Here is a 16,463-nt window from a genome sequence, read left to right as displayed (position 1 = left end):
CAGAGGGGAAGGCCTAACCCAGCATCAGAGAATAGAAGGCAAAGGATTGGTGAAGCCCATCCCCAAGTTCTATACTATGCTGCATACCATTTGTTCAGTTTCTCCTTGAGATATCTCAGGAGCTTCAGGATGCCCTGGAGTAGCAGAAATTTCCTTTCCTTTATTTCCTGGACAAGAAAGAAAAAAATGCTTTTAACTTGGTCTCTTCGTTTTAACATATACACATATACAGCCAGGCAAAGAAAACGTTGAGACTCTGCTATGTGGTTGGCATTGTATGGGGTGATGGGGATATACTGGTGGATAAGAAGGATCTAATTCCTGCCCTAATGAAGCTCACAAAGGGGAGGTAAGTGCTAAATAATCACTCAAGATTATTATTTAATTACAAACTACCATAAACACAACAAAGGAAAATGTGAAACTAAATTTCTTTTGGGCTAGGGGTAGGAGTGGTGAAGGATCAGAGAAGGCTTCTTGGAGGAAGTGACACTTAAACTGGGGACCTGAGGGTGAATAGGAGTTTCCAGGCAAAAGTGATGGTGGCGTTGCAACAAAAAGAATACAGTGCCTAGGAATAAATTTACCTAAAGAAACAAAAGACCTATATATAGAAAACTATAAAACACTGGTGAAAGAAATCAAAGATGACACAAATAGATGGAGAAATATATCATGTTCATGGATTGGAAGAATCAATATAGTGAAAATGAGTATACTACCCCAAACAATCTATAGATTCAATGCAATCCCTATTAAGCTGTCAGTGGTATTTTTCACAGTACTAGAACAAATAATTTCACAATTTTTATGGAGACACAAAAACCTCAAACAGCCAAAGCAATCTTGGGAAAGAAGAATGGAACTGGAGGAATCAACCTGCCTGATTTCAGACTATACTACAAAGCTACAGTCATCCAGACAGTATGGTACTGGCACAAAGACAGAAATACATATCAGTGGGACAAAATGGAAAGCCCAGAGATGAATCCACAGACCTATGGACACCTTATCTTTGACAAAGGAGGCAAAAATATACGATGGAAAAAAGACAATCTCTTTAACAAGTGGTGCTGGGAAAACTGGTCAACCACCTGTAACGGAATGAAACTAGAACACTTTGTAACACCATACACAAAAATAAACTCAAAATGGATTAAAGATCTAAATGTAAGACCAGAAACTATAAAACTCCTAGAGGAAAACATAGGCAGAACACTCTCTGATATAAATCACAGCAGGATCCTCTATGACCCATCTCCCAGAGTAATGGAAATAAAAGCAAAAATAAACAAATGGAACCAAATTAAACTTAAAACCTTTTGCACAATGAAGGAAACTATAAGCAAGGTGAAAAGACAGCCTTCAGAATGGGAGAAAATAATAGCAAACAAAAAAACTGATGAAGAATTAATCTCAAAAATATACAAGCAGCTCATGCAGCTCAATACCAGAAAAATAAACAACCCAATCAAAAAACGGGCCAAAGAACTAAACACATTTCTCCAAAGAAGACATACAGATGGCTAACAAACACATGAAAAGATGCTCAACATCACTCATTATCAGAGAAATGCAATTTGAGAAATGCAAATGCATTTGCAAATGCATTATTTGAGAAATGCAAATCAAAACCACAATGAGGTACCATCTCACACTGGTCAGAATGGCTGCCATCAAAACATCTATAAATGATAAATGCTGGAGAGGGTGTGGAGAAAAGGGAACCTTCTTACATTGTTGGTGGGAATGCAAACTAGTACAGCCACTATGGAGAACAGTGTGGGGAATCCTTAAAAAGCTGGAAATAGAACTGCCATATGACCCAGCAAACCCACTGCTGGGCATACACACTGAGGAAACCAGAATTGAAAGAGACACATGTACCCCAGTGTTCATTGCAGCACTGTTTATAATAGCTAGGCCATGGAAGCAACCTAGATGTCCATTGGCAGACAAATGGATAAGAAAGCTGTGGTACATATACACAATGGAATATTAAAAAGAACATATTTGAGTCAGATCTAATGAGGTAGATGAAACTGGAGCCTATTATACAGAGTGAAGTAAGTCAGAAAGAAAAACACCAATACAGTATATTAACACAGTTATATGGAATTTAGAAAGATGGTAACAATGACCCTATGTGCAAGACAGCAAAAGAGACACAGATATAAAGAACAGACTTTTGGACTCTGTGGGAAAAGGCGAGGGTGGGATGATTTGAGAGAATAGCATTGAAACATGTATATTACCATATGTGTAATAGATGACCAGTCCAAGTTCAATGCATGAAACAGGGCACTCAAAGCTGGTGCACTGGGACAACCCAGAGGGATGGGATGAGGTGGGAAGGGAGGAGGGAGGGGGATTTGGGATGGGGGACACATGTACACCTGTGGCTGATTCATGTCAATGTATGGCAAAACCCACCATAATATTGTATATTGTAAAGCAGGCTCCAATTAAAATATATTAATTTTAAAAAGTTAAAAAAAAATACACACATGGTGGGCATGTGCATAGAGCAGAGAGTTCCAGATAAACAGAGATAACAGCCTGTTGAACTTCCCTGAATGAAAAGGGCTTTTCCCAGTTTGGGGAGTGGCAAGGGACCGTTTCCTGTGGTCTTGCCTCTTAGAGAATGAAGCACTTCACCTCCCTTTCCATTCGAGTTTGCACTTGAAGGATCAGGTAAAAGCTTTGTCTTCCCCTTTCTTGTTCCTTTCTATGGTCAGAGGTCCTATATGGGAAGAGTATGGCATCCCTACCCCAGGGGATTTTATGACCCACGTACTACTTGCTCTGGCTGCTGCCTTCATGAATAGAAGAAATTTCCTTAGGAAGTAGGAAAAAGACATAAAGACCTTCAGTTTAAGTCCACTAAGGCTTATTGTGGGCATCATTCATTCATCATTTAACATCTGTCATCAGACTTGGCAACTTCTTTACTGTACAAATTCATATGACAGCTACACAGCACAGATTTCTGGGAGCTTCAGCTTCAATATTTAATGCATAATTCAAATACGCCATTGTGTGTGTGCTTAGTCACTTCAGTTGTACCTGACTCTTTGGAACTCTATGAACTACAGTTCACCAGGCTTCTCTCTCAATGGGGTTTTCCAGGCACAAATACTGGAGGTGGTTGCCTCTATCTTCCCAATCCCAAGGGATCAAACCCACATCTCCTGTGGCTCCTGCATTGCAGGTGGATTCTTTACTGCTGAGACACCAGGGAAGCCCCAAATATGCCATTAGCAAATACATATTGTTTCTGAGTTGGCTGTTGCTATTTTCAATAAAACAATTCAATCAATGAATTTTTTAAAAAGGTAGAAGTCGATAGTATAACACAATGGTGGGGGAATAGAGGCTTTGAAGCCAGATCCCTTGGGTTTGAGTCCTGGCTTGACTCTTTTCTCTATTAGCTGCATGATCTGGGGCAAGGAACTTGTCCTCTTGGTGTCTGTTTCCACTTCTGTAAAATGGGGATAATGCCATCTATAGGTTACCGTGAAGATTAAATGGACTAGAAAATGTAAAGCAAATACTTGGAGCATAGCAAGTACTCAGTAAACATTAACTAGGAGCTATCTATGTAAGGATGCTTATAAAATAAACATATTGGATTAAAAAGCCTTTTGTTAGACTCTTAACATTGCACTTACAAATCATTATGAATCTTCTCCCATAGTCTTTTGATGGAGAGGGCAATGTGATTTCATAATCTCTGAAGGCCCAGAACCCAGCATGAGAATAACTACTCAGTGCATGTAAAATGGATGATCATGTGCCCTTAATTTAAAGTTTGGAAAATAAAGCCACTGATTGTATATTTCTGTGTCTCCCATTCCTTTGCAGGCTCTATAGGAGGAAGGATTTTTCTCTATTCTTCCATATCTAACCCAGATGCTATAGGTGAACTTTGGTGTCAGGTACGAATGCTATTAATATAATCCAGATGTTTCCCTTTACCAGCTGCAAGCTTTCAGATCCTAGTCTTGTCAGTTGTGAAAAGGGAATGATAATTGCATTTTGAAATTATAATCTGTGTAGGTAATTAAAAATTACCTACATAAAAATGCTTAACACAGGGAAGATGCCCAATGCAATGTAGCATTGTCATTGTGTTACTATTATGTGATCTTAAGCAATCTAGTTTCTCCAGAAAAGAGAACTTTACATTATGTGCCAGAAATTTTTCACATGCATTATTCTTTTTAATGTAAGATCTAGAACATAGAGTTTATCCCAGTCCAGTTTCTCTATTGTTGGCATTTCTAAAAGTCCCATAAGGAGAAAATGCAGGCTTGCTTCCTTGGTTTCTTTTAAGCTTTCCTTTCCCCTTCCTAATGCCTATAAGCATATTTTAAAAGGTAATGGTTTTCACATGTGGAAATTGAGAAATCCGAGGTAGGGATGATTTTTTTTTCCTTTCTAACACAGCAGGAAGGACAAATAATAGCCATCTGTCTAGTCTGCCTTGAAGATTTGCATTGGAGGAAATAGGCCAAGCTGGCTTCTAGAGATCTCCAGGTGTTGCAAGGGCCAGTGGATTCTGAGAGTTACACAGCCAGCCCTACCATCTCTCTCCACACCACCCACTAATAACTTGAAATCAGTGGTCTTCAGCACTAGTGCTAAAATGCTCCCACTTGGAGAGCTTTAAAAATTACCAGTGCCTAGGTGTCACACCAGACCAATTATATCAGAATTTCTATGGGGTGAGAACCCAGTTTGGGACTTCTAGAAAATTCCCAGGTAAACCTAAATTAAAGTCATAGATAAAAACCGATTAAAAAAATTAAATAATATCATTTGCAGCAACGTGAATGGACCCAGAGATTATCATACTAAGTGAAGTAAGTAAAAAAGAGAAAGACAAATATATGTGGAATCTAAAAATGTGGTACAAATGAATTTATAAAACAGAAAGGGATACAAATGAACTTTTATAAAATAGAACTTATAAAACTTATAAAAACTCACAGACATAGAAAATAAATTTAAGGTTATCAAAGGGGAAAGGGTGGGGAGGAATAAATTGGTTATTTGAGATTGGTAGATAAACAGTAAGGACCTGCTGTATAGCACAGGGAACTATACGGAATACCTTGTAACGACTTAGAGTGTAAAGGCATCTGAAAAGCTGTAGTGGTGGTTTAGTTGCTAAGATGCGTCTGACTCGCTGTGACTCCATGGACTGTAGCCCGCCAGGCTCCTCTCTCCATGGGATTTCCCAGGCAAGAATACTGGAGTGGGTTGCCATTTCTTTCTCGAGGGGATCTTCCCAACCCAGGGGTCAAACCCATGTCTCCTGCATTGCAGGTGGCTTCTTTACCACTGAGCTACTATGGAAGCCCTGTGTGTGTGTGTGTGTGTGTGTGTGTGTGTACATGCGTGTATGAAATTAAAAGATGCTTGCTCCTTGTAAGGAAAGCTATGGCAAACCTAGGCAGTGTATTCAAAAGCAAAGGCATTACTTTGCTGACAAACATCTGTCTAGTCAAAGCTATGGTTTTTCCAGTAGTCATGTATGGATATGAGAGTTGGCCATAAAGAAGGTTGAGTGTTGAAGAATTGATGCTTTTAAATTGTGGTGCTGGAGAAGACTCTTGAGAGTCCCTTGGACTGCAAGAAAATCAAACTAGTCAATCCTAAAGGAAATCAACCCTGAATATTCATTAGAAGGACTGATGCTGAAGCTCCAATACTTTGGCCATCTGATGTGAAGAGCTGACTCACTGAATGCTGGGAAAGACTGAAGGTAAAAGGAGAAGAGGGTGACAGAAGATGAGACGGTTGGATAGCATCACCAACTCAATGGACATGAATTTGAACAAACTCAGGGAGATAGTGAAGGACAGAGAAGCCTTGTGTTCTGCAGTCCATGGTGGTCGCAAAGAGTCAGACACAGCTAAGCAACTGAACAACAATCTGCTATAGTTTCTTAGTAAAGTTCTCTCCTTCTTGGCAGGACCTCCCAAAAGAGAGTGCTGTGGAGGGATAATAAGCCTAGCTCCCAGAGCTATTCTGCTATTACAGGAGTGCCCAGTGCAGTTGGACACCAACAGTTAGAGCCTGAAGATGATGCTAACACCAGATTAAGAAAGCAGAGAGCCAGAGAGCAGATTCTTGACCTGACACTTGAAGTGAAAGTCGCTCAGTCATATCAGACTCTCTTCAACACCATGGACTTAGGAATTCTCCAGGCCAGAATACTGGAATGGGCAGCTTTTCCCTTTTCTAGGGGATCTCCCCAGCCCAGGGATCGAACCCAGGTCTCCCACATTGCAGGCAGATTCTTTACCAGCTGAGCCACAAGGGAAGCCTAATGGCTAGATAAAACCATTTTAGCTCTTGCTGCTGCCAGTTTTCAGTTACATAAACCAAAATTCTGGCTTTTCTGTTCCTTCAGTATAAGTAGTTCTAACTAGAAATTACTATGGATTTTTTTTCACCCTTAATAAAAGGGAGGTTAAACTCAGCCATTTTTCTATGTTATCTTGAGTGATGGGCCATCAATAAATGTTTTGGGGGATCAATGAGCCTCCAAGGCGACCATCATTCCCTTCTAATTTCCCATCTGCAGTCATGCAATAGCCCTGTTCCTTGCTTCCTGCTTCCCCTCTTCTCCCTCACTTCACCAGCTCCATTGTGAAGAGATTCAAAGTTGGGTCGTACTTCATTTTTGTAAAATACTACTTTAGATCTTATAACATCTGTATCTGGAGGGTCTAAGCTCTTTTGTATTTGTCTTTATGGGAGTTTTCAGCATCTCTTGGATCTATGGCTTGAGATATTTTATCACTGTTGGCAATTTTCAGTCATAATTTTCTTCAATATTGCTTCAGCTCTACTCTCATCCTCCTCATTACATGTATGTTGGATATTGTCACCATTTCCTATATATCTTTTATATACTCTTTTTCTCATTCATAGTTCATTGTGAATATTTCCTACTGAATCATATTCTAGTTCAATAATTCTCTATTCAGATATGCCCAGTCTTTTGTTAAACCCATCTATTGAGTTTTAAAATTTAGTTATTTTAAAATTTTTTGTCCTATATATTTTTTATAGATTCAAATTATTTGCTGAAAATTCTACATCTTATTAATTTTCTCAAATGTATTAATTACAGTTATTTGAAAATCCATATCCTCTCTTATACCATTGCTGATGGTTTCTAATTGAATGCTGGAAACATTTTGTATGGATAATTTTAGAGATTTTATGAGATGTTAACTTCTTATACAGAGGGGATTTTCCTCTTTTCTATCTGGTTGTTCAATTTGAATTCCAAATAATAGCCTTCAAAGACATATTATTTTGTATTTTATCTTGTCTTCTGGTTGACCTTGCCAAGATTCTAGTCCTTAGTCTAAGTTACAGACATTAAGTATTTATGTGATATGCAAATATCATATGCACAGTAAAAGCAAGTTCATAGAATTTTTGTGATTCCAGATGTGATCAAGTTTATAATATGAGGCAGTATATATGAAAATGAATCATTTTAATCAGGGTATCATAGAATCTTCTAATAAAAATGGGAGTGAGAAAATTCACAGTTCTACATACTCCAAATGCATAGCTATCTTTAATTTATTATAATATCCCTTCTTTCCTTTTATGACACTTAGCTGTTGGGCTAAAGAACCAGCAAACAAAATGGCCCACTCGGTGCCTAACAGCATTTAAAAATCATAGCTCCAGCAATATAGGAATGGGAAGAGATCAAGACTTTAAGTTTCTCAGTAAGCCACAGGCTGTCACAACAATGCAGCATCAGCACCACTACACTCCTGCTGCTCTGTAGAGTGTAACACTGCCCACCATTTTTTGTTAGACTTACAATCACCCTATGAGATTCTAGGTTCTGCTAATAGTACACCTTTCTCTATGTTCCTTCATCCCTAAGGATGATAGCTGCTTTCTATAGTTACTAATATCTGGGTTATCTCATGGTCATGGGTTGAAATATATCCTTTAAACAGGTACCACCGAAACCTGTTAATGAGGCCCTGTTTGAAAACAACTTAAGATGTAATCAAGTTAAGATGACATCATTATGGATTTGGGTGGGGCCGAACTTGAATGAACAGTAGTGTCTTTGTACAAAGAAAGAGAGGGAGGATTTAGACACGGGTACAAAAGAGAGGCAGAGAGGGAAGAAGGCCATAGGAAGACAGAGGCAGAGATTGTAGTTTTGTAACCATAAGCCAAGAACAGCCTGGGGCCACCAGAAGCTGGAAGAGGCAAGGAAACACTCTGTCCTAGAGCCTTGAGAGGGAGCATGGCCCTCCTGACACCCTGATTTCTCACTCTAGTGCCCAGAACCATGAGAGAAGAAGTTCTGTTATTTTAGGCCACTCAGTTTCTGACTTCGTTATGACAAATGCCCTAGGGAAATGAATACACTCATTATTCTCATTTTGTGCTTTCAGTCTTATAATTATGGATAATGACCAATCCCTCAACCACGGGCTGTACATTCCCTTTGTTTGAAATACCTAGTGAGGTTTCTGTTTTTCACTGGAATGCAAACTGATACACTACACTTCCCACCAAACTCTCAGTACCTTGTATTTTGATCCAAAGGGTAACCAGTAAATGGTTGATGGATGTACTAAATAGAGAATGGCAACAACAGATTAGTATCAATGCATATTTTTTCACCTGTCATATTTAACACTTGTTAATTGCTAAATATTTTGCTAAATTCATCTTCATCATTTCACTTAATAATATATCTTGGAAATCTTCCTGTATTAGATCAGCCATGTGATTTTACAGCTGCATAGTTATATTAATTGGATATACTGTAATTTAATAAAATGGTCCTTGAAGGATCTTGGCTGCCCTGGTGGCTCAGACGGTAAAGAATCCTCCTTCAGTGTGGGAGACCTGGGTTTGATCTCTGGATCGGGAAGATTTCCTGGAGAAGGGAATGGCTCCCTGCTCCAGTATTCTTGCCTGGAGAATCCTCACGGACAGAGGAGCCTGGCAGGTTATAGTCCATGGGGTTGCAAAGAGTCAGACATGACTGAGACTAAGCACACAGCACATACAAAAATTACACCACTGTATATAAATCTTGGAGAGCTTTTTGGTGAGATATTAGTAGGGAAAGTACCTAGCTATCAGATTCCCAGATCTAAGGGACTATACAACTGAAATTCTAATAAGTAATATCAACTTCTTTTATAAATGAACTACATCCATATTAAAGGACTATTTCTAGATAATGCTTCATGATATACTACATGAATGAATGGATAAAGAAGCTGTGGTACATGTATGTGATGGAATATTACTCAGCCATAAAAAGGAACACATTTGAGTCAGTCCTAATGAGGTGGATGAACCTAGAGCCTATTATACAGAGTGAAGTAAGTCAGAGAGAGAAAAACAAATATCATATACTGATGCATAGATATGTAATTTAGAAAGATGGTACTGGTGAACCTATTTGCAGAGCAGCAGTGGAGACACAGATACTGAGAACAGACATATGGACACAGCTGGGGTGGGGGAGGGAGAGAGTGGGATGTATGGAGACAGTAACATGGAAACATAAAAACAGCTATTTTACCATGTGTAAAATAGATAGCCAATAGGAATTTGCTATATGACTCAGGGAACCAAACCAGGGCCCAGTAACAACCTAGAGAAGCTGGATGGGGAGGGATGTGGGAGGGATGTTCAAGTGGGAGGGGACATGGGTAAACTTATGGCTGATTCATATTGATGTTTGGTAGAAACCAACACAATATTGAAAAGCAATTAACCTTCAATTAAAAATAAATAAATAAACTCTTTAATTAAAAAAAAAACCTAGGAATTATGCCTTTTATGATCTAACTGACCTTAAAAAATAGCCATTAATGCAAACTTCACTCTTAATTTTTCATCACTGGTAAGCCATTTACATCTCTCAGAGCAATGAGGTGAAATCCAATGAACAGACCATTGGAGCTAAGTCACAGCATCAACAAGAGCTCTGGGAATGGGAGGTCTCTTAAGGAACAAAATAACCAGACTCACCTGGAGGAAAATCAGATGACAAATCAGAGGCAGCTCTGCCCAACCACTCAACAAAATTCTCCCATCTATGCGAGAAAAGGAAACATAGTATCTGTGATCAAAGTAGGAATCTCTGCAAGAATGTACAGAAAAGCTTAAAAGTTATATAGACTGTGATATCATAGGAATTTTTAGATGCCTCTATCATTAGGGGTGCAGTGAAGGAAATGGAAGCTACTTTATGTGTCTCAGGGATTCCCTGGTGGCTCAGACGGTAAAGAGTCTGCCTGCAATGCAGGAGATCCGAGTTTGATCCCTGGGTTGGGAAGATCCCCTGGAGAAAGAAATGGCAACCCACTCCAGTATTCTTGCCTGGAAAATTCTATGGACAGAGGAGCCTGGCGGGCTACAATCCATGGGGTAAAAAAGAGCTGGACAACTGAGAGACTTCATTTTCTTTCTTTCTTTTCTTCTTAGATGTTTCTTCTAGAAATGGAAATTAAGTGCCCATATAATGATTGCAGGGGCTAGTAGAATGGAGGTTGGTTTCTGCCCATGGGCTAAGGATTAGGTCTCAGTAGATGTAGTCCCCACTCCAGTACTCTTGCCTGGAAAATCCCATGGACAGAGGAGCCTGGTAGGCTGCAGTCCATGGGGTCACTAAGAGTCGGACACGACTGAGCGACTTCACTTTCACTTTTCACTTTCATGTATTGGAGAAGGAAATGGCAAGCCACTCAAGTGTTCTTGCCTGGAGAATCCCAGGGATGGTGGAGCCTGGTGGGCTGCCGTCTGTGGGGTCGCACAGAGTCGGACACGACTGAAGCAACTTAGCAGCAGCAGCAGCAGCAGATGTAGTCCAGAGTCCAGGGAACTGCAGGAAATTCTAGTTGATGTCTCAGTTGCCCTTGACCATGAGTTTGGTGACTAGACAGTATAGATGGCACTCTGGCCACTGCAAAAACTGAGGGTCTGGAGTTGCTACTACTGCAGCAAAGTAATATATACTAAAACATCCCTGCCCCTCTAGCCACTCTTTCTGCCTTTCAAATCTCATGCAGTGGCATCCCAGTGATGGAACTTAAATCAATTCCAGAACCTCAATGTCAAGGGAGCTTTGGAAATGTTCTTTATAGGCTTCTCAAGTATGGGAAGTATTACAACATGGGAAAGAACATAGAAGGGGATAGAAACGGGTGCTAAGTGCAAATAGACAATGTTTAGTGAAATCTCCAAGCAGAAATTGCATTGAGCAATGTGTGGGCATGTGATAATCAGGGAGTCATTTAAAACTTACAAGTAATTTAGGAACACTTTGGTAGGAAAAATAACTTACATTTGCTTGCCCAGCATCCATTCTCCATTTATATAAAAATATGCTTCTCTAGGATATTGGGCTACAATCAATGTCCTATACCCTTCTCTAGCCAATGTTGTGATCCAAACTGTCTAATTAATCTCTATCACTTTTCCCATCCTTCTCTCCCTTCTTTCCTCTCTCCCACTCTCTGTCTCTGTGTTTCTCATTATTTTTTGGTTTCAATGCTTCCCAAAGTTTCATTATTCCCTAATTTTGTGTGTGACTTTGTATCTTTTTGAAGTATTTTTTGTTTGTTTGTTTATGCTAGCAAGACAGTTCTGTTGGTAGCAACCAAACTTTAAGTGAAAATAATTTTTAGGGGAGGAGCCAAGATGGCAGAGGAGTAGGATGGGGAGAACACTTTCTCCCCCACAAATTCATTAAAAGAGCATTTAAATGCCGAGTAAATTCCACAAAACAACTTCTGAATGCCGGCAGAGGACATCAGGCACCCAGAAAAGCAACCCAACTCTTCGAAAGGAGGTAGGAAAAAATGTAAAAGACAAAAAAAGAGACAAAAGAGGGAGGGATGGAGTTCCATCCCGGGAAGGGAGTCTTAAAAAGAGAGAAATTTCCAAACACCAGGAAACCTTCTCACTGCCGAATCTGTGCCGAGCTTTGGAAGCACAGAGGGCAACATAACAGGGAGAAAAAAATAAATAAACAATTAAAAATCGCAGATTGGGAGCCCTACGGTAACTCCCCCAGCGGAGAAGCAGCGCAGACGCTTGCACATGCCATTAGCAAGCGGGGGCTGGGCAGGGAAGCGCGGCGCGCGCTGCGTCGCTTAGAGTAAGAATCTGGCCCGAATGTCCTGAGCGCTATCTGAGCGAAATAATTTGGGCTAGCAAACCAGACTGTGGGATATCTACCACGCGAAAAGCCAGCCCTAACCTAAGACACCGCCAGGCCCACGCACGGAACAAAGGACTGAACAGAGATAGCCGGCTGCAGACCTTCCCCCTCCGGTGACAGGCAGCCAGAGCCGGAAGGGGGCAATCACAGCCCCAGAGAGACACTATCTATAAAACTGTAAGCAGGCTTCTTTGCTAACTAAAACTTCTTGGGGGTCTGGATGGTCAACATCTGCCTGAGAAGGTGCGCCGGTTTTACACCCAGATAACCGAGTGGCGGGGAGGCGATAAGTCGCAGCATTGGTGCTCACCAAACACCTCATCACCTGAGCTGCTCGGACCTGGGAAGAGCACAAAACGCAGGCCCAACCGAGTCTGCGCCTCTGAGGACTACCCAAGTGCCTGAACCTGAGCGGCTTGGACCTGGGAGGTCAGCCCAGGGCCGGCCTCTGATTGTTCCCGGCGGAACAACCTAGAGCCCGAGCAGTGTGGGCAGGGAGGCTACACGCGCCTGAGCAGGGGCAGACCCAGGGTGGCTGAGGCACTGCGAGCGCACACCAGTGTTATCTGTTTGCAGCATCCCTCCCTCCCTCCCCACAGCACGGCTGAACAAGTGAGCCTAAATAAAATTAAAAAAAAATAGTGTCCTCCACCATCCCCTTTGTGTCAGGGCTGGAACCAGACACTGAAGAGACCAGCAAACAGAAGAAGCTATAACAGAGGGAAATGCCTTGGAAGCTACAGGCCATAGATTAAAACCCTGTGGTTACTACGGACTACATAGGAAGGGGCCTATAGATCTTGAGAAATATAAGTCGGACCAAGGAACTAGCCAACAATGAACTGAACCCACAATACTCACAACAAAGCCAGAGAAAGACCTAGATATATTTTTACTATTTTTATGATCAATCTTTCTTTCTTTTTTTTTTTAATTTTTTTTAAAATTTTAAGTCCTCTATTGTCCTTTAATTTTCACTTTTATAACCTATTACTTTGCAAAAAAAGAAAAAAAAAGACCCTATTTTTTTTTCTTATTCAGCAAACTTCATATATATATTTTACAATTTTTTGACCGTGTTTTGTTTTTTTTTTTCTTTTTCTTCTTTTCTTTAACATTGTATTTTTGAAATTCCAAACTCTACTCTAGATTTTTAATTTTAGCCTTTTGGTATATGTTATCAATTTTGTACCTATAGTTTTTTTTTATAATTTCTGTGACTTTTTTTTTCTTTTTTTCCCTCTGTTTCTTTCTCTTCTTCTTTTATATAACATCGTATATCTGCAATTCCAGACTCTACTCAAGATTTTTAATTTATGCTTTTTGGTATTTGATATCAATTTTGTACCTGTATTTTCTTTATAATTTTTGCGACATTGTTTTTGTTGGTTTGTTTGTTTTCTCTCTTTATTTTTCTTCTTCTTCTTTTTTTTAACATTGTATTTTTGAAATTCCAAACTGTACTCTAGATTTTTAATTTTTGCTTTTTGGTATTAGTTATCAATTTTGTACCTGTAGTTTCTTTATAATTTTCACGACCTTGTTTGTTTTTCTTTGTTCGTTTTTTCTCTCTTTCTTTTCCTTCTTCTTTTCATTAACATTGTATTTTTGAAATTCCAAACTCTACTCTAGATTTTTAATTTTTGCTTTTATGTATTTGTTACCAATTTTGTACCTTTAAGAACCCAATCTTCAGGACCCATTTTTCACTAGGGAGCGAGATTACTGGCTTGACTGCTCTCTCTCCGTTTTCTCCACCAGGTCGCCTATATCTCCTCCCTAACCCCTCTCTACTCTACCCAACTCTGTGAATTTCTGTGTGTTTCAGACAGTGGAGAACACTTAGGGAACTGATTACTGGCTGGATCTGTCTCCCTCCTTTTCATTTCCCCCTTTTATCCTTCTGGCCACCTCTGTCTCCTTCCTCCTTCTTCTCTTCTCTGTATAACTCCGTGAACATCTCTGAGTGGTCCAGTTGTGGAGTGCACATAAGGAAGTGATACTGGCTAGCCCACTCTCTCCACTATTGATTCCACCTCATCTCATTTGGGTCACCTCTAACTCCCTCCTCCCTCTTCTCTTCTCTATGTAACGCTGTGAACCTCTCTGAGTGACCCTCACAGTAGAGAAACTTTTCATCTTTAACGTAGATGTTTTATCAGTGGTGCTGTATAGAAGGAGAAGTTTTGAAACTACTGTAAAAATAAGACCAATAACTGGAAGCAGGAGGCTTAAGTCCAAACCCTGACTCCAGGGAACTCCTGACTCCAGGGAACATTAATTGACAGGAGCTCATCAAACGCCTCCATACCAACACTGAAACCAAGCACCACACAAGGGCCAACAAGTTCCGGGGCAAGACATACCAAGCAAATTTTCCAGCAAAAAGGAACACAGCCCTGAGCTTCAAGATACAGGCTGCCCAAAGTCACCCCAAAACCATAGACATCTCATAACTCATTACTGGACATTTCATTACACTCCAGAGAGAAGAAATACAGCTCCATCCACCAGAACATCGACACAAGCTTCCCTAACCAGGAAACCTTGACAAGCCACCTGTACAAACCCACACACAGCGAGGAAATGCCACAATAAAGAGAACTCCACAAACTGCCAGAATACAGAAAGGACACTCCAAACTCAGCAATTTAAACAAGATGAAGAGACAGAGGAATACCCAGCAGATAAAGGAACAGGATAAATGCCCACCAAACCAAACAAAAGAGGAAGAGAGAGGGAATCTACCTGATAAAGAATTCCGAATAATGATAGTGAAATTGATCCAAAATCTTGAAATTAAAATGGAATCACAGATAAATAGCCTGGAGGCAAGGACTGAGAAGATGCAAGAAAGGTTTAACAAGGACTTAGAAGAAATAAAAAAGAGTCAATATATAATGAATAATGCAATAAGTGAAATTAAAAACACTCTGGAGGCAACAAATAGTAGGATAACAGAGGCAGAAGATAGGATTAGTGAATTAGAAGATAGAATGGTAGAAATAAATGAATCAGAGAGGATAAAAGAAAAACGAATTAAAAGAAATGAGGACAATCTCAGAGACCTCCAGGACAATATTAAATGCTACAACATTCGAATCATAGGGGTCCCAGAAGAAGAAGACAAAAAGAAAGACCATGAGAAAATACTTGAGGAGATAATAGTTGAAAACTTCCCTAAAATGGGGAAGGAAATAATCACCCAAGTCCAAGAAACCCAGAGAGTCCCAAATAGGATAAACCCAAGGCAAAACACCCCAAGACACATATTAATCAAATTAACAAAGATCAAACACAAAGAACAAATATTAAAAGCAGCAAGGGAAAAACAACAAATAACACACAAGGGAATACCCATAAGGATAACAGCTGATCTTTCAATAGAAACTCTTCAAGCCAGGAGGGAATGGCAAGACATACTTAAAATAATGAAAGAAAATAACCTACAGCCCAGATTATTGTACCCAGCAAGGATCTCATTCAAGTATGAAGGAGAAATCAAAAGCTTTTCAGACAAGCAAAAGCTGAGAGAATTCTGCACCACCAAACCAGCTCTCCAACAAATACTAAAGGATGTTCTCTAGACAGGAAACACAAAAACGGTGTATAAATTTGAACCCAAAACAATAAAGTAAATGGCAATGGGATCATACTTATCAGTAATTACCTTAAATGTAAATGTGTTGAACGCCCCAACCAAAAGACAAAGACTGGCTGAATGGATACAAAAACAAGACCCCTACATATGTTGTCTACAAGAGACCCACCTCAAAACAGGGGACACATACAGACTGAAAGTGAAGGGCTGGAAAAAGATTTTCCATGCAAATAGGGACCAAAAGAAAGCAGGAGTAGCAATACTCATATCAGATAAAATAGACTTTAAAACAAAGGCTGTGAAAAGAGACAAAGAAGGTCACTACATAATGATCAAAGGATCAATCCAAGAAGAAGATATAACAATTATAAATATATATGCACCCAACACGGGAGCACCGCAGTATGTAAGACAAATGCTAACAAGTATGAAAGGAGAAATTAACAGTAACACAATAATAGTGGGAGACTTTAATACCCCACTCACACCTATGGATAGATCAACTAAACAAAAAATTAACAAGGAAACACAAACTTTAAATGATACAATAGACCAGTTAGACCTAATTGATATCTATAGGACATTTCATCCCAAAACAATGAATTTCACCTTTTT

At 39.8% G+C, this 16,463-nt stretch overlaps 1 protein-coding gene across 1 annotated transcript in view; it reads right to left on the bottom strand.

Moving 5' to 3' along the window:
- Positions 1 to 16,463, bottom strand: part of C6H1orf87 (chromosome 6 C1orf87 homolog) — a 95,332-nt gene that overhangs the window by 12,233 nt on the left and 66,636 nt on the right. The window contains exons 9-10 of the mRNA XM_044944908.2: positions 10,054 to 10,118; positions 88 to 167 (exon numbers count right to left, since the gene is read on the bottom strand). Coding sequence (XP_044800843.2) covers positions 88 to 167; positions 10,054 to 10,118 — 145 coding nt within the window. The remainder of the gene's footprint in view (positions 1 to 87; positions 168 to 10,053; positions 10,119 to 16,463) is intronic.

This window comes from Bubalus bubalis, chromosome 6, assembly GCF_019923935.1.
Source record: "Bubalus bubalis isolate 160015118507 breed Murrah chromosome 6, NDDB_SH_1, whole genome shotgun sequence".
Classification (NCBI taxonomy): domain Eukaryota; kingdom Metazoa; phylum Chordata; class Mammalia; order Artiodactyla; family Bovidae; genus Bubalus; species Bubalus bubalis.
This window is presented reverse-complemented; position numbering and strand designations above follow the sequence as displayed.